General features: G+C 37.6%; 2 protein-coding genes across 2 annotated transcripts; both read right to left on the bottom strand.

The window, feature by feature from the left end:
- Positions 1–7742: 7742 nt before the first annotated feature.
- Positions 7743–9109, bottom strand: LOC135658725 (AUGMIN subunit 6-like). Its single transcript, XM_065176191.1, has 3 exons — positions 8871–9109; positions 8253–8720; positions 7743–8083 (listed from the first exon to the last, which is right to left on the bottom strand). The coding sequence occupies exons 1-3, from the start codon at positions 9085–9087 to the stop codon at positions 8043–8045; spliced, it is 726 nt and encodes a 241-aa protein (XP_065032263.1). The 5' UTR covers positions 9088–9109; the 3' UTR covers positions 7743–8042.
- Positions 9110–20019: 10910 nt separating this feature from the next.
- On the bottom strand, positions 20020–26488 carry LOC103970982 (uncharacterized). The gene is made up of 5 exons (XM_009384890.3): positions 26321–26488; positions 25948–26210; positions 21009–21220; positions 20588–20858; positions 20020–20467 (listed from the first exon to the last, which is right to left on the bottom strand). Exons 1-5 carry the CDS (start codon positions 26364–26366, stop codon positions 20171–20173), a joined length of 1089 nt encoding a protein of 362 aa, XP_009383165.1. The 5' UTR covers positions 26367–26488; the 3' UTR covers positions 20020–20170.
- Between the last annotated feature and the right edge of the window lie 508 nt (positions 26489–26996).

The raw sequence follows: 26996 nt of genomic DNA, 5'->3' as shown, positions 1-26996 counted from the left end.
TGGTTCGGTAAGTTATCATATATGAAACAAGAGAAAACCCTCTTTTTCTAGGTTGTTGAAACATGGGATATTCTATGAATTCCAGGTTGAGTGTCTAAATCCTATTAATGGAGAGGCTTTGGGCATCACTAAGATCGATCAACCCTTATCACTGGATGGCTCTCTTAATGATGATCATGTTGTTGGATTGCATCTCTTCAAAACTAAAGGAATCGATGTTCCATCAAGGTAACATAAATAAATGCCATAGTTCATAGCTCATAGCAGATGAAGCATTTTTTTGAACTTGTATCCGAACATTTTACCAATCTGCTGTACCTAAGATATATTCTGTAGAAACTTGTTCATGTGAAAGAGTATCACAGATGGTTGAATTAAAATTTTAGCACCTGCCCAATTTGCATTTAGGGGGTCAAACCTATGACACTATCATGTTTAAAAGACTGCTGCAGGCATATGTATCTGCAGGACATTGAATAAAAAAGTTCAGAGAGATTATTCTTGCTTTCAGCACTTACTCCTGTATTTGACATCCCAAGGTTCCAATGTATATAGATAGTGAAACTTAATACGAAGGTTTATCTAGTGATTCAAGAGCAAAGCTTTGTGGACAAAGAAAGTTGTATTAGAACTAGAAGAGAGGAGAACTAGCTGACGTATATTCACAATGATTTTGCATATGCATGCATCTGTATGCAAGAATGGAAATTCTGTACATCTATCGAGTAAAATTTAGTTCATGGTGGTACTGTTACTTACAAACTTTAGTTGTGATCTCGAATTGCATGCACATTCTTATATTCATTCAATCCTTATGTTTTTCAGGTCAGTTTCATTACTTACCTGTCTGGAAAAGGGTAATGCTTGCTTGAGGTCCATTCCCGTCGGTGATGCGCCAGAAAACTCAACTACTGCTTCTCATATTACATGGAATGTATGCTCTTCTGGTAAAATAATATGTTCTTCAGTGGATAAAAGTGAGAATTATGCCTTATTTGGAGGGTAAGTTTCCGTAAGCTGTTAAAGAAATGTATATGAGTTTGTTGCAATTATATTCATGGGTGACAGCCTCTTTAATAAAAATTTGAAAGGTTGTTATATTGCCTAATTTTGGCCTAGTACTTTAATTTGTGTTTTCTTTTCTCTCAGGAATGGCATTGAATTGAACATGTGGGATCTTGGAAAATGCAGTAAGATCTGGAGTGCAAAATCTGTGAGTCACTTCATTCTTATTAGTGCAATTTAATGAGAGTTTCTGGTCTATTTGTATTTTGATTATGAAGATTCTATCGGTTTGCTCTTTGTCTTTTGTAGCCTCCTTCTAATAGACTTGGTATATTCTCTCCAACTTGGTTTACTGCTGCAACTTTTCTGAGTGAAGATGACCATAGAAAAGTTGTGGCTGGCACGATCAATCATCAGGTATGGCACTATGAAATATGTTTACTAGTTGTAGCTTACAAGCTAAAAAATGCTAATAGTTGGGAGTATAACTTTTATTGTAAGTCTTTCGACAACTTTTGCAATTGTTGCCATGAGATCGAGGATACATGTGAAAGCCTTAAGTTTGATTTTATGATAACAGTGCCTGACCAAACTTTTTTACAAATACTGCTTGCACATTTGGAGTGTTAACCAACTTGTAGTTAATAAACAGTTTTCTTCTGTTTATTGATTAATGTTGAAATATTCTTGACCATATGGTCTATCCTGATTAATGAATCTTTTGTATGTGGTTAATAGTTTTTGACCCATTGCTTTAGAAGTTGAGAAAATGATGTAAACTAATTACTCAGTCCGCATGAGATTCTAATGATCAGTATGTTATTATTCTCTTATTTGTTAAAAATTATATCTTGTGATAGATTCGTCTTTATGATACTTCAGCACAGAGGAGACCTGTAATTTCAGTCGACTTTAGAGAATCTCCAATTAAAGCAGCTTGTGAAGATCTAGATGGCTATACAGTCTATGTAGGCAATGGTTTTGGGGATCTTGCTTCATTTGATATGAGAACAGGTAAAAGACATAGTTCTACACGTACACTATGCGGCTATGCTTTAATTTTATTTACCCGATTCATTCATCCTCTTTAGTTTGTTGTTTTTTATGATCATAATCTCATGATTCTGAAATTTCATGTATGAGAACTAGTGAAAGTCATAGTTCTACAAGGTCACTATACAACTACATTGTTAATTATATTTAGTTGTTTTGTTTATTTCTCTTTTGTTTTCTTTTTTTGTGGATATAATTTCTTGATTGGATATAATTTCTTGATCAGATCCTTTCTCTGATTGCCGTTTAGTTATCATCTCATATCTAAGACTCTTTGATTCTTATAGACATTTATCATATGTCTAGCTCCTTGTTCCTACTCCCATAATAAACTAAGTCCTATTACCATAATGGACAAAATTATCACGGTTTCTTATTTTATTTCATCGATAAAAACTTTTTAGTTTTTGGGCTGTCCGATGAACCTCAACTTGTTATTCCTTTATGGTCAAATTGTTGGAGTTGAAACTTTCAGTAGAACAGAAAGTTCTTTCAAACAGTTTTATGTCAGACAATATATGTGGCTACATCATAAGCAATTTTAGAAGTAATCAGCTGATGTTGAAGGCCTTTATGAAATCGTAAAAAAAGTTTAAGACTCAACATGAATTAAGGATATAGAACCAGGAATAGTCACTTCCAACAAGGAAACTAAAGGTTTGAATGTGACATGTGTTGCAGGTATGGTATGCATAAAGGAAATTATGCTAACTCCTATATTACATAGTTTTCTCAGTTGATTACATGATGTTCTAATTTCTTTTCATTGTCAATGAACTGGCTCAACTATTCTTAACTATGTGCGGTAAGTAGTCATCCTCCTGTTTTTTGTGCATTAATGCTTTCTGTCATTTCTGAGAAGTCCATGCTTTATGTTTACATTTTTGGTGACCTGTGCTCTTGGATTAAGGATTTGGTCCAAAGAATGTTAATGAATTGAGCTCATTATCAGAGACGGAACTAGCTTGACTCACTTGGAACTTATATTTTCTGTTATTAACTCAGTTCAAGTAATAATATTTCATCTAATTAACTGGGTAGATTTTTCCAATGTGAGCTTGAAGCTAGGACATGCTTATAGCTGAAAAATCTTATTTAACAATTCAAATTCCTAGTGTCGTTAAAGTATGGGGTAATGGGTAGTACCATTCATTTTAGTTTTTTGAATTGTAGTATTTACCGTTATTCTGATGCTTATGATTTTGAAATATCTGAGTTTTCTTTTAATGGTTTCACATTTGTATCACCTGTTAGACAATTAATAATTAGCTTCTATCAATGATGAATTGGCCCCTGGTGATTCAAGTGATTCAGGGTTACTAATATTTAGAACTAACTCTTGATGTTGACTAGATGGCAGTCGATTTCCTTGTTTCAAGAAAACTGATCGGATGCTTTATTGGTAAGTGCTCTGGAAGCATCAGATCTATAGCGAGACATCCAGAACTTCCCATGATAGCATCTTGTGGTAAGAAGTTGTATACTGTTAATTCAACATATTCAGTCAATTTTACTTCTACCATGGCACAAAATAGTGTTTTGTTTCCTCGAAAAAAAGGAAAAAGAATAGTGTTCCATGTTGGAAGTTTTTAGTTTATAACTCAGATATACCAAATTTAATATATTTGGTGGTTTTCATTTAATGTAACTTTTCAAGCTTTCTATTGTTCTTTGATATGTTGAGTAACGATCCTCCATGGATTATCAGTCATTGTTTCATTTCAAGAGAAATTACTGGTGCATACTGTTTCATCTTGAAGGTTAATGTTCGACATACTTTTCATGGTTTATTGGGAGTTATTTTACAATCAATTTTGTTAAAGATAAACATCCTTCTGTTTGTGTTTCTAATGAAAACCAAAGTGTTATGTCTAACATACGGCTCTCATCCTGCTCATCTTCGACTCGGGTTTATAAATTTATTACCATCCATGACCCACACAAAAAATTAATGGTACTAGCTGTCTTACCGCTGCATGAATTTCCTACGAGAATACATGTATTATTATTGGCATATGCTTCAGTTATATTTGCAAGATAGTTGGGGGTTCATTTTTTTCATTGGGGTGAGATGGGCTGGTGCAGGCAGGCTTGGGGTTGGGTTAGGTGATATCTGTCCTTGTCTTGGACTTAAATCGGTTTTGGAAAATTGTACCCTAATTCAACCATGATTATGCATGTTTCCCTGTCAAATCTGTTCAAACCCGACCCAGTTGAATTGGATTTAGTCAAGTCCCCTGACCTTGCCTCATCTTTGACTCGGGTTCATAAACTTAGTACCATCTCCGACACAATAAAGATTGATGTAACTATTATCTCATAGCTTATGAATACATTTTTTACTATTGATATATTCTTTAATTATATTAACAAGATAGTAGGTAAATTACTTATATGAAATTGCTGGGGTTTTTTTTCTGGTGCGGTCGGATACGTGGAGAAAGGATGGGGGAGGCTTGAGATGGGGATGGGGATAGGTGATATTGTTCTTGTCCCGGTCCTGATTAGTTTTGAACAATTATAACCCAACCCTGGGTCCGACATCGACCTTGACCCAATCCCCAATTTGATTGGATTAGCCATTGGGGCAGTACACCATCGGCCTAGTGTGAAATTCTCATTTCTAGCTATGTCATGTTGACAGATTTTATTGAAGAAAATATCTCAATGGTAGCAGTAAGCATCATCAAGTTTTAGGTAGTTCCCACCTCAATAGACTCGGTATTAGATGGACATCATTTGTAATATTTGGATGTGTTGTTTTGGAAGTTCTCTTGTTGGTAATTTAAAAAGATGATACATGCTGAAAAGTGTACTGCCATACTTTGGGATACTTGTTTGTGGTGACTTGTACCTTGCAAATTCAAGTTTACTTTTTATTAAAAGTTAACTATAATTTTGAACGTTCAAGATGTAAGAGAATCTTTTTCTCTTATTTTGCTGGCCCTAGAGCTTTGACTGAAATTTCTTGTCATGTTTGAAACTGTAATATATATTCTTGCTATGAGTTTTTTTTGGTAAAACTATAGTTAAGCATGAAATATTTTTAATTTCATATGCCATGTCTTCACAAGTAATATGTCAAACTATGCTTTCGTGCAAACCTTAGTTCTTTACTCGCCACATTATGCATTAGTGTTTTGGTCGTAGGTTTATAAGGTCATGCTTAATGATGATATTGGTTTATAGGATTGGACAGCTATTTGCGTGTGTGGGATGCAAAGACGAGACAACTTCTATCTGCGGTATGCTATAACTACTATCAGCTCATAAATGGATCTTGCTTCAACAAAATTTTCAGTATCCTTTGGCTTACATATAATAGAACAATTTTAAAGAAGGGAATTTAAGTTTGGTAGTGCTTTGCAATTTAGTTCTTCCTCTTGGTTTAGATTCATTTTTCATGTAAAGCCCATTAATTTATAGGTTATATTGGGGTAATTGGATGCATATTGTAGAGGAATGCATAGGTTCAACAACTAGTGCTTGCAAACAGTTCACATTTTCTTTTTGGTTTGTATAAACCTATCATTGAGTATATTTCTTTTTTTAATAGGTTTTCCTCAAGCAACATCTAACAAATGTGGTGATCGATTCACATTTCTCAGGTATTACTTATTTAACAATTTGGATTTGACACTACAAATTCACATTTACATGCTCTATGGCTCTATACAACTTAATACTTCGGTAGATCCACATTGGAAATGAATGTGATATTAGTACATGTAACTTGATTGATCTATTTCAAATAACAAACATGGTTAACATCTCGTGTGTTTGTTTCTGCTCCATATAAATAATGGATTAGTAGGTCAACTAAGTCTTATCTAAAACATAGCTAACCTCCATACAAATAATGGATTAGTAGGTCAACTAGCTTTAGGGTTAACACCATGAACATCATGTGCACCATGATAATAGTGTACTTGAGTGAGGGATTTTGAGCCAGTTTTGTTGAGGACATCTCCATTTGGTTAGGGTAGATTGTGACTTCCTAATAATCCCACTTAGGCAAATGACCTGACAGGGATGCTGATAATGCATGGGCTTAGGCAATTTGGGTCACATGACAAGGCCCACTTGGTACAATTTGGATCACATGTTATGATGAACGAAGCCCTAAATGCATGCTAAATTTGAAACAAAACCCAATCAAAACATATTCCATGTGTTCAGATTTATATAGTTTGATAAAATATTTGGGTTACAAGAGTATACATACCTGAGCAACAGCATGCCCATGTGTGCTAGTTACTAGTAATATCAGTCCATGGACTTCTTACATCATTGGCAATAAATTTACTGTATTACACTATTAATAGCAAATGATTTAGACAAGCCTTACCATCAAGACTCTTCTGGTTCCCGGTGGTCATGGGCATCTCATTAGTTATTGTTGAATCTTTAGTCATGGTACCTCCATTTAGGTTTGGTCAAGTATTCTACCACAAAAAAAAATCTGGCTAGCCTATGAAGTATTTGGGTTATGATATCATGAAGCACAGACAAATAGGCATGTTTTATGGCAGTGCTTGTCAGCACAGTGATGTTGGAACAAATTGTACATGTAGATTGTTGGTAGCTTTTTACCTAAATCCTATTCTAGAATAGGTCGGTTTTCTTCTTTAATTAATGTTAGAAAATCTGTAAGGAACTCGTTCGTCATGTAAAACAATTTGATAATGTCTCAAAATTCTTGTTAAACAGGTTCCAATGGCAATACTTGTGATCAACAAGCTGATCTACAAGTATGCGATGATACTGAAACCATAGATAATGATGAATTGCCAATCTCTAGCGGTAAGAAAGTATCTAAAAGGAAGAGAGTTGGCAAAGTCAAGAAGAAAAGAAAGTCTGGGACCAGTACGATGATGAAACAAGTGAAGCCCATGTATTAAGTTAAGCTGAATCTGAAGACAATAGTGTCTTGCCACCCCTCAAACAGGAAAAATCATTAGATGAGCACAGCAAGAGGCTCAAGCAGAAAAAGAGCAAGAAGATTTTGCCATGAAGGAGGCATGACGGTCATCAAGAAAGTTGCAGTGAAGGATGGGTGAGTCGGTGATAATTCCATAATTTGTGACGACCATGACTGAGCCCACCACCCATCGGGCAAACCGACTAGATGATGAGTCTCTCGCCAAACTTACTCCAGATGTCCAACACTCTAATGAAAGGAGGAAAGTTAGATTGAGTGTTGAGTTTTTTAAAAGAGTGTTTTAGAATTTGAAGAGCAAATCGGATAAAGGCTTATGGATTCTTTGAGAATTTGTTTGTGCTATTGCATCGCACAAAGATGTTAAAATAGTGGTTTCGAAGGTAAAATTAAGGAAATTAAAATTTTGATAGTTATATGCAATTGTGATAGTTATATGCAATTAGAATTTTGATAGTTATACCCGAAGACTACCAAGAAAATTGTGATAGTTATATGCAATTAGAATTTTGATGGTTATACCCTCAGACTACCAAGAAAATTGTGAGACTTATATGCAATTAGAATTTTGATTTGCATATGGGTTACAGAGGATTCTCCATGAGTCATTTGTAGGCAAACTGATTGCTTGTGCACAAAACCTGATTCACAAAATACCGAATTATAACTTGCAGTCCACATGTCACCAATATTTACCCATGACGATAACAAAGATCTGACCCACAAATCCAAAACAAGCCATTGAAGGGTAAGAAGGACATTTTGTTAAGTCGGAAAAGATACAACATAATTACAGCTGCTACACACCGGGTAGAGAAAATGACACCATCATCAAAACAACCAACAACAACAGTGAAATCGCATGTAAATTAGACTACATCACACGATTCAAACTCGAATTAGAAACCCTTATATTTCAGTTGCTTAAGTTAGTCACCATCGCATCGCAAACAAATGTATGATGTTGGCCCTCTGACCAAGACTGCTGCATCTAACCTTTCTCTTCAGCTGCATATAATACCACCACCATGGTGGATATGGAACTCTAGTGTTCCATGAGAGCAGCATCAGTTTCAGATAATGGTGCTGCAGAAGAAAAGAAAATGGTTGCCACAGTTAGCGGTGTAGTAATCAGGAACAAGAACTATGAGCAATGCACTCAGCCAACAGAGCGGACAGTGAAGACCAAAATCAACACCCACACTAGGCAGTTTGAAAAAATATACCAACACATGCCTGGAAATATTAACCATACCAAGCAAGTCCTCGTATGCATCTTGGAAGAATGATGATTCCAGTAACAATGGAGGTGAGAAAACTTGATCCAGAGTGTTGTTAGCTTCAGGATGCGTTCTTTGTATTTTTTCAGTGGATGGTTGGAACAGCCTGGCCAGGTTTTTGTTCTCCTTCAGTCCATTCAATCTATTTAACATATCTGGAATGAAGCTTTGCTGGCTATTGGCATTACAGGAAAGATCTGTCATGTTCATCGGGGCCTGATCTTCTGGTGGTGAGGAGAAAACCAGTTGTTGATTTCTCCAGTTAGGAACATAGTCGATTTCTTTCTGAGAAGCAGCATCTGTTGTTGATAGAGGTATAAAGAAGTGTTCAGAACCATCATCACTGCTTCTTTCCTGCAACAATTCTGAGTTGCTTGATGAGCTTGATAGTGCAGCTTCACGAACAGAACGACGAATGTTGTGAGCATAATAATCATCAGTCTCTGAAAAATTAAACCACATGGAATAGTGAATAGACAAGTAAAATTTGCTCATCTCTATTTATTATGTAAACAAAGTAGAAACTGGATAATAGCTGTTGATCTTCAACATCTGAAGATCGCCTCGAGTGGGTAATGGCTGAAGGCGCTGACCTTGTGCTTCACCATCTTCATCAATTGTAAATGGAGGTGAAACTGTTTTTGGGGCTGGCAAAGTTTCCTGATTGGTTTGACTACCTACAGGATGCTGCTTTGGTGCTTGGTTGCCTTTCCCCGATGAATTTGGAGTTAGATTGAATAAATGAGGGAGTTTCAAAGTTGGACTACCGGAGACTTTCTCAATCTGAGCAGAGGAGAATTTACAAGTCATCTCAGCAACTTCATCAGTCAACCTTTCCTGTTAATAAAATTTCAAATTCATTAGCAGTACATAGAGGCAAAAAGGGACAAATCTTAAAGATGACAAATTCTTGAACTAGAGGTGATTGACGAGTTGGGTCAGTCACGCTGAGATGGGTTATAGTAGGGACATGTAAGGCTGATGTGAATCGAGCCAATTTTCTAGTGGGTTTAGATTTCTAAATGAGGATTGAGGAACCAAACTATATAGCTATATGGTCAGAGTGGTTGATCATATTTGGTTTTGCATGTCAGAAGGGGGTTCAAGAAGATATAATTAAAACATTGCTATAAGCAAAACGTATGCTTGACCTTAATATAGCCAACCAGCCAACAGGTCAAGAGTTCTCGACCAGGCTCTGAACTATGTTCATGACAAGTTATCCTAAACAGTCCGGTGGGTTTGGTTTGACTTGGTGCATGTGATTAGAAATTGATGCCTCTACTTAAAGCAGCTGTTCTGTGTTGTAGATCTATGTTCCGTTACATTTAGTTAAGATATATCATAAATCTGGATACAGAGCAACCCTGCTTTTCCAAATAACTGCATCTTGAAAAGTAACTTGATATACAGTCATTCTCCTTTTAAGTTATAGAATTTTGTTAGCCAGCAGCATATACTTCAGCAAATCCACACTGGCCATATTGGTGACCACCGGGATTCCTGGTGTGGAACCTTATATAATTAGTCCATGGTTGCTGTGGCACTTAAGTGCTCATTACTTTAGTTCACACAGATTATACTGGTTAAGTAATGTTTAATGCTTTAGTGATGAAAATTGTAAAATGTGGTAGTCATGCTGCATATTATGTTGCATATGGATATAGGGAAATTCATCCTCCGATGTTTCTTGAGTAGATACAGTAGCATTTCTATAATCCTAGTTTGCCTATTTGATGGGCATCTTGGAGTTGGATATACCTGATGAACACATTTCTTTAGAGCATCATTACCTCTATGGGAGTAATCAAGTTGTGGATTAGTTAGAATCAGATGCTGCTGGAACTATTAGTTATGTGTGGCATGAAGACACCCTAAGGCTTCTGTTAAATCTAAACTTGTGGATTCTTGTGGTTGCATTTTCTCAAGGAGAGGCAAGCAGTGTTTTGTTACAGAAAAGAAAACAAAAAATTAGGCAATTTTGTGTCAAGTTTCTTAGGAGAAATTTAAACCACATTTCAACAGGCAAATAACTTGCTGCACACCCACGTAATGGTATGTTCATGATCACGGTTGCCGTTTGTGACTGTATCAGTTTTCCCAGCTTGACTCGTCTCAATACCACAGTTTGATAATTTTTTGATGTATCAATGAAAATAACGTTTTAGCATTTGCAAGCTAATTAATGGTTGCAAGGACCAAAAGTAAGTTTTTTATATAGTGAAGTGGAAACTGTAAGAAAATTCTATATTTATTTTGTAGGCAGCAAAATTTATCTATGATTTTATATTCACTCAACTTCTGATGAATATCTTGACAATTAATGCAGATTTCTCTTTGAAAGTTGACATATTCTATAAATAGTTACCTTATCACCATAGTATTGTTCCTGTCAATGTCTCAAACGTTATTTAATGCTGCGGTTTTTTTGGGTGTCTGATAACATGTGTTTATTAAGAGAGCGACTTAATTCTTTATTTGTGATTTTTTTCCTGTTTGTTTATTTTGCTGATTGCTTTTCAACCTTTGCTGCTAAAGGTGAAAGCTAATGAAGGGGAGGGCCCGGAACTGCTTAGTAGTGCATCTGACAGCAGTAGCAGTGGGCATGCGGAGTCACTAGCTGCAACTCTTGCAGAACATCGCCAACATTTAGTTAGCATACAGGTCTAGTGATACCGGGATAACACTAATCATTTAGGGGCTAGTCCTCCCTGTAAAATTTCAGACCTTTATCCCTTTACTTTTATGATAATCCTTTTGCATTTTGATTCTTATAATTATTGATTTGTTCTTATCTGAATTTTAAGTGAGCAATCTGGTTGGATTTATTTAAAGCATAATTGAATTTTGTTCAAAAAACTGTATTTTGCCATATTTTCAATCATAACTTCACATTAATCCTTCAATGTCATCTATATTGGGTTCTCGGCCATGTGACACGTTTTCTTGTATGTGGTGTAGGCCTCAACTGTGATTAGGAAACATATCAATAGTTCTAATCACATTGTGGGCATTTCCTTTTTGTGTAAAATCATGAATTTTTTTTTTCCTTTTCTCCCGGTGTTCTGGTTTTTTATTTTGTGTGTGTCTTTACATTAACTTATCCTGCTATTCAGGGACTTGTTGATCAACTAAAGGAAGTCATTCCAGCAATACAGATGTCAATTTCAGATCTCACTGAAGAAGTAAACAATATTTTTTCAACCATGGTAGATGGGTTTAGTGTGCAATCAAGCACAACTGTTCAGTGCCAAAGTGCTGGAAGACAGTTGGTGGATTTGGTAATTATCGATGAGCTTTGTTGATCATCCAAGCATGTAACAACTGTATCAACCATCGAGTGGACATGTCACTCGAATCCCAATCGAATGTCATACTGATCTTAAATTAAGAATTTACCCTTAGCATCACCCAATTTCTTCGAGAAAAAATAATAAATTAGTCGATAACATAAAGCTGTTGGATTTGATAATTATCAATGAGCTTTGTTGATCATCCAAGCATGTAACTGTATCAACCATCGAGTGGACATGTCACCCGAATCGTCGATGAGCTTTTTTGATCATCCAAGCATATAACTGTATCAGCCATTGAGTCCAGCAGATACCTGACCATGCTTGGTGCTCTATCGATGTAAGGCCAGATGATGGGGATAACAATAGAATTTACAGAAAAGATGATGCAAATAAGCGAAGGATGTCACAACCGGAGGCATGGGTGATGCTGAGCTGGGTGACGCTGAGCGAGCGAAGACGAATCAACAGCACCCGTAAGATTGGTTGTGAGAGAAAGATCAGTATTGCTGGCTATGGAAGGTGCCGAGAAACCCGATTGACGATTCTCGACACTATATCGCCGGCGACCATACCGAAAACAGAGCGACGAGTTCAAATCGGAAAGAATCGACACATGAAGATCACTTTTAGGAGGGATCTAGAACATGTACCGGATCTTGATAAGAGGGGAGAACGTAGGAGTCCGCTAGGTCAGAGATCGACAACTCGATTTGGCTGGTCTCAGGAGGCGTCCGGCCAGGGCGATCTACGCTCGCTCGGCGCCGCTTAACCAGTAACATAAAAAACAAAGAAAGGATGATCAGAGTTCTCGATCCAAATTCTATCGCTCGATTTTATACCCAGTCTCGGTAACGGTGGAAAATAAACATTAACTCTTTTCCTCTATTTTTTTAGTTTTTTATTTTATTTTATAAAACAATATTTTTTATGATAACGAAATTATCACTTATCATTAACATAATATCATACAATTAATTGAAACAAGTCGATAGAAAAGATAAAATCAGATAATTATTTATAATCGATTAATGTGAAACATTAGAGTCGATCACCGTCCAACATATATTATCGTGTAGAGATTAGCATATAAAGACGGTTCAAACTTAGCTCCCCTGTCACCCATATGCATAAAATATCAATGGGGGACGTTAGGGTAATTGTAAGCTATATTCTTTATAAAAAAACACAGAAGACTGAAAGGAGAAAAGAAAGCATGGTTATGGTTCTCGACTACGGGAGGGCTGACGGGTGCACTATCATTTTTGGTTTGGCCCGCTTACAATTTACATCGTCGAGTCGGGTTTAAAATCAATTGATCTCGATCCAAATTCTAATACTCGGTTCGGGTTATGCCCAGTCTCGGTAACGGTGGAAAATAGACATTAACTCTTTTCCTCTCTTTTTCAGTTTTTTATTTTGATTTATAAAAAAAATATTTTTTATGATAATGAAATTATCACTTACCATTAAGATAATATCGTATAATTAATTGAAACGAGTCGACGGGGAAGATAAAATCTGATAATTAATTATAATCGATTGATATGAAACATTAGAGTCGATCACCGTCCAACATATATTATCGTGTAGAGGTTAGCATAGAAAGACGGTTCAAGCTTAGCTCTCCTGTCACCCATATGTATAAAATATCGATAGGGGACGTTAGGATAATTGCACGCTATATTCTTAATAAAGAAACACAGAAGACTGAAAGAAGAAAAGAAAGAATGGTTAGGGTTCTCGACTACGGGAGGGCTGACGGGTGCACTATCCTTTTTGGTTTGGCCCACTTACAATTGGCATCGTCGAGTCGGGCTTGAAATCAATTGATCTCGATCAAAATTCTATTGCTCGGTTCGGTTTATGCCCTGTCTCGGTAACGGTGGAAAATAGGCATTAACTTATTTCCTCTCTTTTTCGGTTTTTTATTTTGTTTTATAAAAAAATATTTTTTATTATAACGAAATTATCACTTACCATTAAGATAATATCGTACAATTAATTGAAACAGGTCTTTAGGGAAGATAAAATCTGATAATTAATTATGATCGATTGATATGAAACATTAGAGTCGATCACCGTTCAACATATATTATCGTGTAGAGGTTAGCATAGAAAGACGGTTCAAGCTTAGCTCCCCTGTCACCCATATGCATAAAATATCGATGGGGGACGTTAGGTTAATTGCAAGGTATATTCTTTATAAAGAAACACAGAAGACCGAAAGAAGAAAAGAAAGGATGGTTAGGGTTCTCGACTACGGGAGGGCTGACGGGTGCACTATCCTTATTTGTTTGGCCCACTTACAATTGGCATCGTCGAGTCGGGCTTGAAATCAATTGATCTCGATCCAAATTCTATCGCTTGGTTCGGGTTATGCCTTGTCTCGGTAACGGTGGAAAATAGACATTAACTCATTTCCTCTCTTTTTCGATTTTTTATTTTGTTTTATAAAAAAATTATTTTTTTAATAACGAAATTATCACTTACCGTTAAGATAATATCGTACAATTAATTAAAACAAGTCGATAGGGAAGATAAAATCTGATAATTAATTATAATCGATTGATATGAAACATTATAGTCGATCACCGTCCAACATATATTATCGTGTAGAGGTTAGCATAGAAAGACGGTTCAAGTTTAGCTCCCCTGTCACTCATATGCATAAAATATCAATGGGGGACGTTAGGGTAATTGCAAGCTATATTCTTTATAAAGAAACACAGAAGACTGAAAGAAGAAAAAAAAGGATGGTTAGGGTTCTCGACTACGGGAGGGCTGACGGGTGCACTATCTTTTTTGGTTTGGCCCGCTTACAATTGGCATCGTCGAGTCGGGCTTTAAATCATGTGATCTCGATCCAAATTCTATCGCTCGGTTCAGGTTATGCCCAGTCACAGTAACGGTGGAAAATAGACATTAACTCTTTTCCTCTCTTTTTCAGTTTTTTATTTTGTTTTATAAAAAAAAATATTTTTTTATAATAACGAAATTGTCACTTATCATTAAGATAATATCGTACAATTAATTGAAACAAGTCGATAGGGAAGATAAAATCTGATAATTAATTATAATCGATTGATATAAAATATTAAAGTCGATCACCGTCCAACATATATTATCGTGTAGAGGTTAGCATAAAAAGGCGGTTCAACCTTAGCTCCCCTATCACCCATATGCATAAAATATCAATGGTGGACGTTAGGATAATTGCAAGCTATATTCTTTATAAAGAAACACAGAAGACTGAAAGAAGAAAAGAAAGGATGGTTAGAGTTCTCGACTACGGGAGGGCTGACGGGTGCACTATCCTTTTTAGTTTGGCCCACTTACAATTTGCATCGTCGAGTCGGGCTTGAAATCAATTAATCTCGATCCAAATTCTATCGCTCGGTTCGGTTTATGCCCTGTCTCGGTAACGGTTGAAAATAGACATTAACTTATTTCCTCTCTTTTTCGGTTTTTTATTTTGTTTTATAAAAAAAATAATTTTTATGATAACGAAATTATCACTTACCATTAAGATAATATCGTACAATTAATTGAAACAAGTCTTTAGGGAAGATAAAATCTGATAATTAATTATGATCGATTGATATAAAACATTAGAGTCGATCACCGTCCAACATATATTATCATGTAGAGGTTAGCATAGAAAGACGGTTCAAGCTTAGCTCTCCTGTCACCCATATGCATAAAATATCGATGGGGGACGTTAGGTTAATTGCAAGGTATATTCTTTATAAAGAAACACAGAAGACCGAAAGAAGAAAAAAAAGGATGGTTAGGGTTCTCGACTACGGGAGGGCTGACGGGTGCACTATCTTTTTTGGTTTGGCCCACTTACAATTGGCATCGTCGAGTCGGGCTTGAAATCAATTAATCTCGATCCAAATTCTATCGCTCAGTTCGGATTATGCCCTGTCTCGGTAACGGTGGAAAATCGACATTAACTCATTTCCTCTCTTTTTCGGTTTTTTATTTTGTTTTATAAAAAAAATATTTTTTATGATAACGAAATTATCACTTACCATTAAGATAATATCGTCCAATTAATTGAAACAAGTCGATAGGGAAGATAAAATCTGATAATTAATTATAATCGATTGATATGAAACATTAGAGTCGATCATCGTTCAACATATATTATCGTGTAGAGGTTAGCATAGAAAGACGGTTCAAGCTTAGCTCCCCTGTCACTCATATGCATAAAATATCAACGGGGGACGTTAGGGTAATTGCAAGCTATATTTCTTTATAAAGAAACACAGAAGACTGAAAGAAGAAAAGAAAGGATGGTTAGGGTTCTCGACTACGGGAGGGCTGACGGGTGCACTATACTTTTTGGTTTGGCCCGCTTACAATTGGCATCGTCGAGTCGGGTTTTAAATCATTTGATCTCGATCCAAATTATATCGCTCGGTTCGGGTTATGCCCAGTCTCGGTAACGGTGGAAAATTGACATTAACTCTTTTCCTCTCTTTTTCAGTTTTTTATTTTGTTTTATAAAAAAAATATTTTTTTATGATAACAAAATTGTCACTTATCATTAAGATAATATCGTACAATTAATTGAAACAAGTCGATAGGGAAGATAAAATCTGATAATTAATTATAATCGATTGATATGAAACATTAGAGTCGATCACCGTCCAACATATATTATCGTGTGGAGGTTAGCATAGAAAGGCAGTTCAAGCTTAGCTCCCCTGTCACCCATATGCATAAAATATCAATGGGGGACGTTAGGATAATTGCAAGCTATATTCTTTATAAAGAACCACAGAAGACTGAAAGAAAAAAAGAAAGGATGGTTAGGGTTCTCGACTACGGGAGGACTGACGAGTGCACTATCCTTTTTGGTTTGTCCCACTTACAATTGGCATCGTCGAGTCAGGCTTGAAATCAATTAATCTCGATCCAAATTCTATTGCTTGATTCGGGTTATGCCCCGTCTCGGTAACGGTGGAAAATAGACATTAACTCATTTTTCTCTTTTTCGGTTTTTTATTTTGTTTTATAAAAAAAATATTTTTTATGATAACGAAATTATCACTTACCATTAAGATAATATCGTACAATTAATTGAAGCAAGTTTTAGGGAATATAAAATATGATAATTAATTATAATCGATTGATATGAAACATTAGAGTCGATCACCGTCCAACATATATTATCGTGTAGAGGTTAGCATACAAAGACGGTTCAAGTTTAGCTCCCCTGTCACCCATATGCATAAAATATCAATGGGGGACGTTAGGATAATTCAAGTTATATTCTTTATAAAGAAACACAGAAAATTGAGAGAAGAAAAGAAAGGATGGTTATGGTTCTCGACTACGGGAGGGCTGACGGGTGCACTATCCTTTTTGGTTTGGCCCACTTACAATTGGCATCGTCGAGTCTAGCTTGAAATCAATTGATCTCAATCCAAATTCTATCGCTCGGTTCGGGTTATGCCCCGTCTCGGTAACGGTGGAAAATAGACATTAATTCATTTTCTCTATTTTTCGATTTTTTATTTTGTTTTATAAAAAAATATTTTTTATGATAATGAAATTATCACTTACCATTAAGATAATATCGTACAATTAATTGAAACAAGTCAATAGGGAAGATAAAATCTGATAATTAATTATAATCGATTAATATGAAACATTAGAGTCGATCACCGTCCAACATATATTATCGTGTAGATGTTAGCATAGAAAGACAGTTCAAGCTTAGCTCCCCTGTCACCAATATGTAAAAATATCAATAGGGGACGTTAGGATAATTGCAAACTATACTCTTTATAAAGAAACACAGAAGACTGAAAGAAGAAAAGAAAAGATGGTTAGGGTTCTCGACTACGGGAGGGCTGACGGGTGCACTATCCTTTTTGGTTTGGCCCGCTTACAATCGGCATCGTCGAGTCGGGCTTGAAATCAATTGATTCTTATGTCTATTTTCCACCGTTATCGAGACTGGGCTTAACCCGAACCGAGCGATAGAATTTGGATCGATATCAATTGATTTCAAGCCTGATTGTCTTCCAGCACTTTGGCACTAAACAGTTGTGCTTGATTGCACACTAAACCCATCTAAAATCTGTAATTAAACTTTAATTAATGTTAGTGGTACAAGAAGAGATAGAGGAAAACCTAAAACAACTAATAGAAATTATAACTAAAGATTTAAGTACTTTAAACATAACTAAACATATGGCCTTTCACAAATCTCAATGACGGCAAAAGACCTATGTAGTCAATCCAAATAGTTAAGACTTTTGGCTTTGTTACTATTGTTGTTGTTATTGTTGTAATTGAATCAAACATTTATATTATAATAAGCAAAAAATAGCTGGAGATGAACCAGGATCATTGACCAAGATGATCCTAAATCATTCAATCAATCAAAATTAGCCATCATAGATCAAGTTGAACTAGTAGTACCTAAAAATTTAAGTTAAAGTTTAAGGGCACTCCTTGTGTACTCAAGATAAGGGAAATGTAGTGGTACCAATTAAAACTTGAATGGATTCTTAGGTTGAATGGTTGAGAAGAACTCTGTAATCTCATGCTACCAAATAAATTAACAATGTTTAAGGAATAGTCCTCGTATATTCCCTAGATCTTAAATACAAGAAAACAGATGCAGAGGACAACCATATGCAACAAATCATGCTAACCAATAACAAAAGTTCCAAGAAGCAACCTAGATGAGCATTATATCCAACATAAAAGATAAAAGTTGTTTTTTGAAAGTCAGAATGACCATATTGTGGAGTAAAATTGACTTTAAAGATAATTGTGTGGATTTGTATATGAAATTAATGATATAAAAAATATCAAATAGCAAAACCAAGCACTATAAAACAAACCATTTAAAATATTTCTTATTGTTCCATTTGGGCTTCTCCACATAGATTTGAGCTTAAACTCTTTAACTCTAACTTCATCTGCAAGTCAAATGAGAGTCATATTAAATCCATGTAAAACAAATGACACCAAAACATTGTTGGCCAAAAATGCTTGCTAAAAAATCCACACTAGACAATAAAGAGTAAAATAATTCTGCATGTCTGTTTGGTTTTGGTGGAGGCATCCTTACCCTCAATTTATACATTTCTTTTTTTTTTAATTCCCTTTAAAAACCAAAGAGTATAATCCTCAATTTTTACATTTCAGAGGAGCTGCACAAACTAAGGACTACATGGTGCAATGAGTGTTCACCCCAGTGCTTTTGTTATCCTCAAATTATATTAATTATTGAAAACAGTTTAAGTCCTCTAAAAAAAGCAGCAAACACACACACACTAGGGGGATGTGGCTCACCATCCATCTCAACGATAGGGTTGTGGATTTTGATTCGCTCGGCCGGTGAGAAGGAGGCAAGGCAGCGTACGGAAGAACCGACGACGACGAAACGGGTGGGAAAAGAGAAACGAACACCATTGAGTCGCCGCTGATGCGTGAGGCGGATCGAGCTAGGGTTTTTACCTGGTAGGAACGACGAATAAGGGGCAGAGGAAGACATGGCCCCGGTGGAGAGGTGCCGCCGCATGACAAAGCAAGCAATTTGGCGAAAGCAGTGCGCGGCGGATCCATTGTTCATAAGATGGCCTGACCCCGACCCCAAAAACATTAAAATAAATAAATAAAAAGGGAAATGACGATTTACACATAGGAGGGAAACATTGCACACTCATATGAGATAATGGTGTCTTGTAAACGCTCTTTCTCGCTCTAAAGCTATTCTAATATCTTTTTTGCGCTAACGTCTGAATACTTCATTTAAGAGTACATTGTTATGTGGCCAAACATCTATTATATCCATAGAGGCTTGTGACAAGGATAATTATTCATGAAATATAACATATTTCTTAGATATCGTGAGTTTTTGTGCTTCAGGCTTGTAGCATAAGTGCTCTTATATATATATTATTAATTATATTTATCTTAAATAAGAGTAGTAGTATTTTTTTATTGCTTTGTGCTTGTCATTTTTTTTTTAAACATTAAGATCAATTTTTACTCCTTTTTTTTCACGTTTTCTCTAACTACTATTACTAATGGCTCAACTTACGGCTACAACTTGTTTTCTCTAAATGCTACTATTACTCCTCCTAATGTCGTAGTGAAAACAGTACACATTGTGGCTCCTTTAGGTGCTCGCTGCCCGTGTCGGCCGTCCATCCGAGCTGATTGAATAAAATGTATACTAAGTTCTCTCCGGATATGCTCTCCGTCTAAGAAATTTGAACCATAAATTTATCCACAAGTGGATGCAACCAAAGTTCAGGCGTTAATTATTCAATAGTCAAAGCGCAATGCAAGCATATATATATATATATATATATATATATATATATATATATATATATATATATATATATATATATATATATATATATATATATATATATATATCTCTCTCTCTCTCTCTCTCTCTCTCTCTCTCTAACAATGTGTATATGGTGGGTGATCTCGCATAAGTAATGGATGCATTGTTAAAATAGGGCATGTGCGATCTAATTATTATCCCTCCCATGTATGAATTACGCATTCCGCTTCCTGTGAGTGCTTCTTTTTCCAAACTGATAAATACGTGGTCATGCTGAAACCGACACCACTAGCAAGGTCTTGAGGACAACATCAACCAAGCTCTGCACACCTCCCAAGTAGTGCCCTGTTTCCTTCAGCTCATGGTAGTTGATCCAGCTGAGGCGGCTGCAGATGTATCGCTGTAGAGTAACCGGCACGAGCCCGTCTTCATCCCCATGCCATAGATGAACTGGAAAGGGCGGTTGCGAGAGATCCATCGGATCAAATTCCCACTTCCCGAACATCACCATCATGTCTCGGTAAAACGACTCAAGCATGCCTTGCTGAGTGGCAAGTTTCCGCCTCTGCAAGCACAGTGACGCTTGCATTATTTAGTTCTTGCAGCGTCATACTACAAAGCTCCTTGGACAGTTGAAATGGGTCAAAATAAAAAATAAAAAAAAGGACACTGGGGTAGCACCAACCTCTTCGAACATTCCACTATTCTTCATGGCGTACTCACGAACTTGTGCATCCAAGCGGTTGGGCAGATTGGTTGTGCCTTTGATAACGGTGGAGGAAGGCAACCACGACTGTTTCATCCACCAATGCAGCAACCAGGGGGCATAATATGCAACTCGCAATGCCCACTGATCTCCAGGCTGTTGCTTTCTGTAAGCCTCCTCTGATAGATTCCGCGGGAACCCAGGCCATCTGTAGTTTATTACTGGTGCCATCATAGCAGCTCCAGCAATCCTGAAATGAATTGCAACATTCTCAGGTGCTTGCTCAGTCTGATGTTGCAGGAGGTAAAACCCAAATGACATCTATTTGTAAGGCTGCGGCGGCGGCAAACACACCCTGAACTATGTACCGTGACATTGTAGTCTAGCAAACCACAGTTACCTATCTGGAATGTACTTAATGGACGCCCAGACAGCATGGCCACCCAAGGAGAACCCAATCAGGTAAAACCTGGGGCCCAGCTCCAAAGCATCTGCCAGCTCCGCGATATCTGACGCCTCGCTCCTCAGTGAACGACTGGGATTGGGATCACTTTCACCATATCCAGCTCTGTCGAAACCTACTATATATATACCTAACTCCTCTATCAATTCCTGTCATCACAAAGAATTATTTTAAGAGTTGATAACTTACGAGCCTTCTCAAGTAGCATATAGTAAGACCCTAAATTTATGTGTGTGTGAGAGAGAGAGAAAAAAAAAGCAAACCTGTCATACCTTTATGCAACCATAAAATAATTTATGCTTCCTAGCAACCAAACGGATGCAATTGTAAAGCTACTGAATGACCTGTTTGACATGTAGGTAATATAGCTAACATGCTAATATACATTAGAATGTTTCTTCTCGAATAGTGTTATGATGTGAGAATGACATGACCGGCACCATGTGCTGTCATATGACGCCAGTGCGGATGGCCACGTCAGACGCCAGCATGCCACCATAGGAGCTCAGGCCCACAAGCACATGGTGATTGATCCGAGTGACACTCGTGTGTTTAGACCCATAGGTAAGTGAGGGTCAGATCAGATGCTGTGTGCAACCAACCGAGCAACTGACAGTCAGCATGTTCAGACGTTATGGGTATCGAACATGCCGAACACAATACCACTACTCCGCTGGGGTCATTAACTATTTCTCATTTTTCGTCGATGGTCATAGGGATAACTGTCACCAGTGTTGCCTATAATTGCCTATAAAATGACTCCAAGCGTGTTCCTAGAGAGAGAGAGAGACATTCAGCTCTTGCTTAGTTTGACTAGTCTAATCGCTTTAAGTTCAAATACTAATTTGATAAGGGCTATAGTAAAAAATGCCCCTAACTTAGTTTGATAAGAATTTGATCTTGCAAGAAGTGATATGTGGAAGGAGACCATCTAAAAAGGACCACAATTGGATCCGAATATACATTCCAACTCAGACAATCAAAATTTAACTTGCTCAAATAACAATTAGTAATCTTTTTTAGAAATCTAATTTGTACAGAACCAAGATCAAAAAGATTGATAAAGTTAGTCATTCACAACCACTAATGAAAAAAGATTCCACAAAAAATTTCAGATTAGTAATCCTTATTAGAAATCGAATGCATTCAGTCTTTTACATATGCGAGGAAGGTAATCAAAAAAGAAGATGAGTTCTTCTTTCTTTCATCACTTAGGAGTCTTACAAGATGAAAGTCTCATAAATTGATTCCGACTTCCTTGAGCCAAGCCTTGCTCATTTGGAAGATGGTAGTGAACTCGTCGAATAGGGCAACAAATAACTGGCGATGTCACTCTTGCTCCAACCCACTCAACCTCAGAATCAAGTTCCAAAACTTCCCTATGAACCATGCTAAGTTGACAGGCCACCCCCTCCGTGAAGAAACATATATATATACATATATATATATATATATATTCTAACCCTACAATCAGGATTGGCGGAAAGGTAATAAGTCAAATCCCTAAGGGTCACAATAAAACAAGCCTACAACAAAGTCAAAGTTGGGGAGATATCAAGCCTTCGACACTCCCCAACGAAGGTGGCTAAATATTGCTAAGCGTTTGGTGCCACTTGAGTAGGGGAAAACATCCAAAGGTTCAAGACTCCAACATAAAAAGGATGGAAAAAAAAATTTTGAGCCCCACCTCCAAGGTGTAAAAGGAGGTGCAAAAGAAATGGTGCGACTTGTATGGTCGATCACCAAGACGAGGATCCATTAGCTCAATCTTGGTAGGAATGTTAAAAGCCTCTTTGATGTGTATTCGGTCAACCTTAGATATCTAAGAGTCAAAGTCATACAACCTCAACGCAGTTTGCGAGGCTCAACTACTTGATGGGCTCACCTCGGAAAAGGTATTCCCCCTCGTAGCAACGACTCCGACCCTTTCATTGGAGGGGGGGAGTTGCGAAAACTGATGCCGAAAATGGCGATGAAACTGGAGAACCGCTCAACTCACGGTCGACCATTGATAAGGAGCTTGGTGTAGAAGACATTTGAACCTTATTAAATAAAAAAGCTGAAAGTTTTAAAGTCTATAAATACAAGAGTCCAAATGCTTTGAGGGCATATGAAGGCGTGAAGGGTGTGAATGGTTTAGGGAGTTATTTATAGTAGGGTTAAGGTTCATTTTAGCCCTTGTGATTTTGGTAATGGACCACTTAAGCTCTCATAGTTTACTCATGTCTAAAATAACTTATATATTTTTTAAAACATAGCATATAAACTCATCCCGTCAAATCTGAGTTAACATACGTTAAAATCTGCTTACGTGACATGCTGACTCATAATAAACTATTAATATTTTATTAATATAATGACATATATAATTTAAGTTAAAAATAAAGATATATTTTAGCCCCTATGGTTTTGATCATGTATCACTTAAGCCCTTATGATTTTGTTCGTATCTAAAATAACTCTTATATTTTAAAAAACGTAGCATATAAGCTCCTCCCGTCAAGTTTGAGTTGACAAACATTAGAGTCTACTTATGTGGCATGTTGACTCACAATAAATCATCAATATAATGACATGTGTAATTTAAGTTTTTAAAAAAATCTATCTTGTCGAGGAAGAGGAAACGACGAAGGATGTAACGACGGACGAAAGTAGAAAAGCAAAGGTAGGAGAGGTCGAAGGAGGAGGTGAGGGAGAGCTATAGCACCACATCATAAGTAAGATAGGTGGGGGCACAGGAGAGGACGAAGTGGGAGGTAGTGAAGACGAAGATGCCTAGGAGGAGGAAGAGCGATCACGAGACTATTGCATACTTAGCATCGAACTGGTTGATGCACATCCACCTGAGGTAGGACCGGAAGCTCTTGAGTTTATCGTCAACGTGAGAGAGGCTGCGTGCGTACAACACCCTACTAGGTAGTAGTGGATCGATGATGTTGCTGGCGATCACTTCCATGATGACGCCTCCTCCCGCCATTGATGATGGTCTCAATTTTTTAATTCCAAAGTGTATGATCTATGAATCGAACAAGTCTTTCGACGACATTCTTCTTATGAGACCGAGATAGATCACACCTACTAACCGACAACACATCCATTGCTACCATCATTATTAATAATATTGTAAAGCATGCCTCTAACTCGATAAGTCTACGACCCATTGACGGTTACTGATAAGTGATAATGATGTGACGAACGAATGGCCACCATGTGCCGACATGTGACAGCATGCCAACATGCCACCATTGGAGATCGAGCCCACAAGCAATTGACGATCGATCCAAGTGACACGATCGTCAGAAGGGCTATAGTCGAAAAATCCCCTGACTTAGTTTGATAGGAATTCGATCTTACAAGAAGTGATCTAGAAGGAGACCATCTGACAAGGGCCACAGTTGGATTCAAATATACATTTGAACTCGAAACCAAAATCTAACTTATTAACTCATGATCCAAATGCAATCAAGTTCAAAAGTCAGCTTCAGGTATAGGTGGTGTTCAACTCTTCTATAGCAATTCAATCAAAATTTGGACAGCAACCTTAGTACTTCAATGTTTGCAACTATGCAGGGCTGAGCAAAATCTACTTCCACACGATGTATTCAAACCTGAAACTTAATAGTCACATAAAGGTTTTACTAACGACTATTTATTTCATCATGAGGAACTGTAAGGAATTTATCCTACTTGTCAGGTCCAGTGAACCATCAATTTTCTGACATTTGCTAAGTGCAAGCTTGACAATGCAAGTTCAAATATTAACAATTACATGTCGTGATTGCATAGAATATTTAAAGACTTACTGCTAATATACATTACTTTTTAACTTTAGCGTACATAAAAAATTTTATTCCAATAAATATAAGAAAAACTAAATAACTTTATGATTATTGACCCATGTACAACCAAGTTCAACAGTCTAAATGTCATGTATGGGTACTCGAGGACCAAAGAAAGAACTATCTCCCTCGGTGTTCAACTAAATCAAATAGTGAGTTCGCCAACCTTACTAATCTAATGTTGCAACCATATATGACTCAGCAAGAACACAACTTCCACACCTTTTAAACATGAAAGTTACTAGAACCTCACAGAAGTTGCACAGGATGATTTCATTATTTTGCTCACTGACATTTATACTAAAGAAATGTAATTGTTCCTCACTCCCATGTCTTTATTTTTTTTTAATATTGATCCCTTCAATGTTCTCTTGTAAAGTTGATATTTGTTATAGAAGCACCTTTAATTGCTGAACAGGGATAACTACACATAAATATAGCAAATTTTAGACTTCACAGGCATAATTATCATTCTGTTTCCCTAATTGTCGACTAAAAGACAACACAAAAAATTCTAAGGTCACTAACTCATCAATAACACAAAACTACAAAGATGGTTGTAACAATAAAATTCATTTGAAATGTTCTGAGTAGTGGTTTAAATATCATCTATTACTTTTGTTTTGGTGAAGGTGCAGACAGCAGCTACGACACAGGTGCTAAGGAACAGGTAATGGCAACTGTAGGCCCACAAAAGAGACCTCAGACCGAGGAGTCATGGTGGTGAGAAATGGGTGTCAGTGTTTAGCTTGGCACGAGGTGCAGTATGATTTTGGCCCGAGCCACCAACTAGGTGAGGACACAGGACACATTCCCATTAAGGAGGGCGGAGGGCGGGCGGCGGGGAGGGGAGGGGAGGGGGTTTGGCCGGTTTGGTAGCCGGACCAATCGGAAGGCGTCCGACCCTGTTTTTGGTGGCTCAGTGAGAGGGACCCTTGGATCGCCTCCCCTTCCGATCCCCATCCATCGCTGCCAATACACTCAACCTATCGGCATGAAAGGGGGAGACCGACGAAGAGTTAGGGTTTTTCGCTCACCGGGGAGGCCCGGGGGCTGTCGAGCCTGGAGCTGCCGAATCCATGGCAGTGGACGATCTTGTACGCAGCCCTTTCCCTGGGCACCCCCGTCTCGGAGTAGGCCAGGAACCGTCCATCCCTCAGCCGAATCCTCGGCGCGGTCACCGGTGGCCCGTCCTCCGACCCGCACGGAGTGGGCGGCGGCGGCCGTATTTCCACCGCGTAGTACCAGCTCGCCAGCCCGACCAAAAATGCCGCCGCCATCGCCAGTTTTGCGGCTCCCCCTGCAATCCACATCAGAAGCAGAGTTGGTAGCATAACAGATGGTGCATCATGCTGGTGGAAGCGAGAGAGAGAGAGAGTAAGGAGGAGGAGGAGGAAGAGTCCTACTTACCAAGGGAGCTGCGATGCTTGTTATCGAGCTCGCTGGCTGTCGCCATTGTCGCTTTTGCGGTCGCTATGAACTCCTCCAAGAGGCGTCAAGGGAAAACATAGAACGAAGAGGGGGTGTGAAGCAAGGGATAAGTATAGGTGCAGGCATTTACTTGTCGGTGTGTGTAAGTGTGGTGGTTGGGGGTAGATGGCAAGACCGTTCAACGACTGTTTAGCGCTCTTTCTCTCTCTTTAGCGAGTACTCTTTTAGCTATTTCTGAAAAAGCACTGCCATAATTTCCAATCTCACAACATTTCACGACGACGGCCTGCCATGGTGGGTTCCACCACGGGCGCCTCAGACTGATGATTTGCGGACGTCGACACGTAGGATCGGATCACCAACCTGTTAGTTGCCCAACCTCCTTTCTAAGCACGGAAGGGTTATTTTTCTTAGTTGCCCAACCTCCTTTATCAACACGGAAGGGCGATTTTTCTAACTACTTCAAGAGTGTTGCAACGGCTCGCCGGATAACGCGATCTGAACGATGTGCGAGCGGAACGACGCGTTGCTCCACCGAGCAACTGAGTAGAAAGGTAAGGAATAATATATTGAAAATAAGATTAAAGTTTAAAAATAAAAAATAGAAAAAGGAAATATGGATCGTACCAACGATCCCACCCTCTTAGCCTTTTAG

The sequence above is a fragment of the Musa acuminata genome, unplaced genomic scaffold (genome assembly GCF_036884655.1).
Source record: "Musa acuminata AAA Group cultivar baxijiao unplaced genomic scaffold, Cavendish_Baxijiao_AAA HiC_scaffold_412, whole genome shotgun sequence".
In the NCBI taxonomy this organism is placed as follows: Eukaryota; Viridiplantae; Streptophyta; class Magnoliopsida; order Zingiberales; family Musaceae; genus Musa; species Musa acuminata.
The sequence above is the reverse complement of the archived record's forward strand: the minus strand, read 5'-3'. Positions and strand labels throughout refer to the sequence as shown.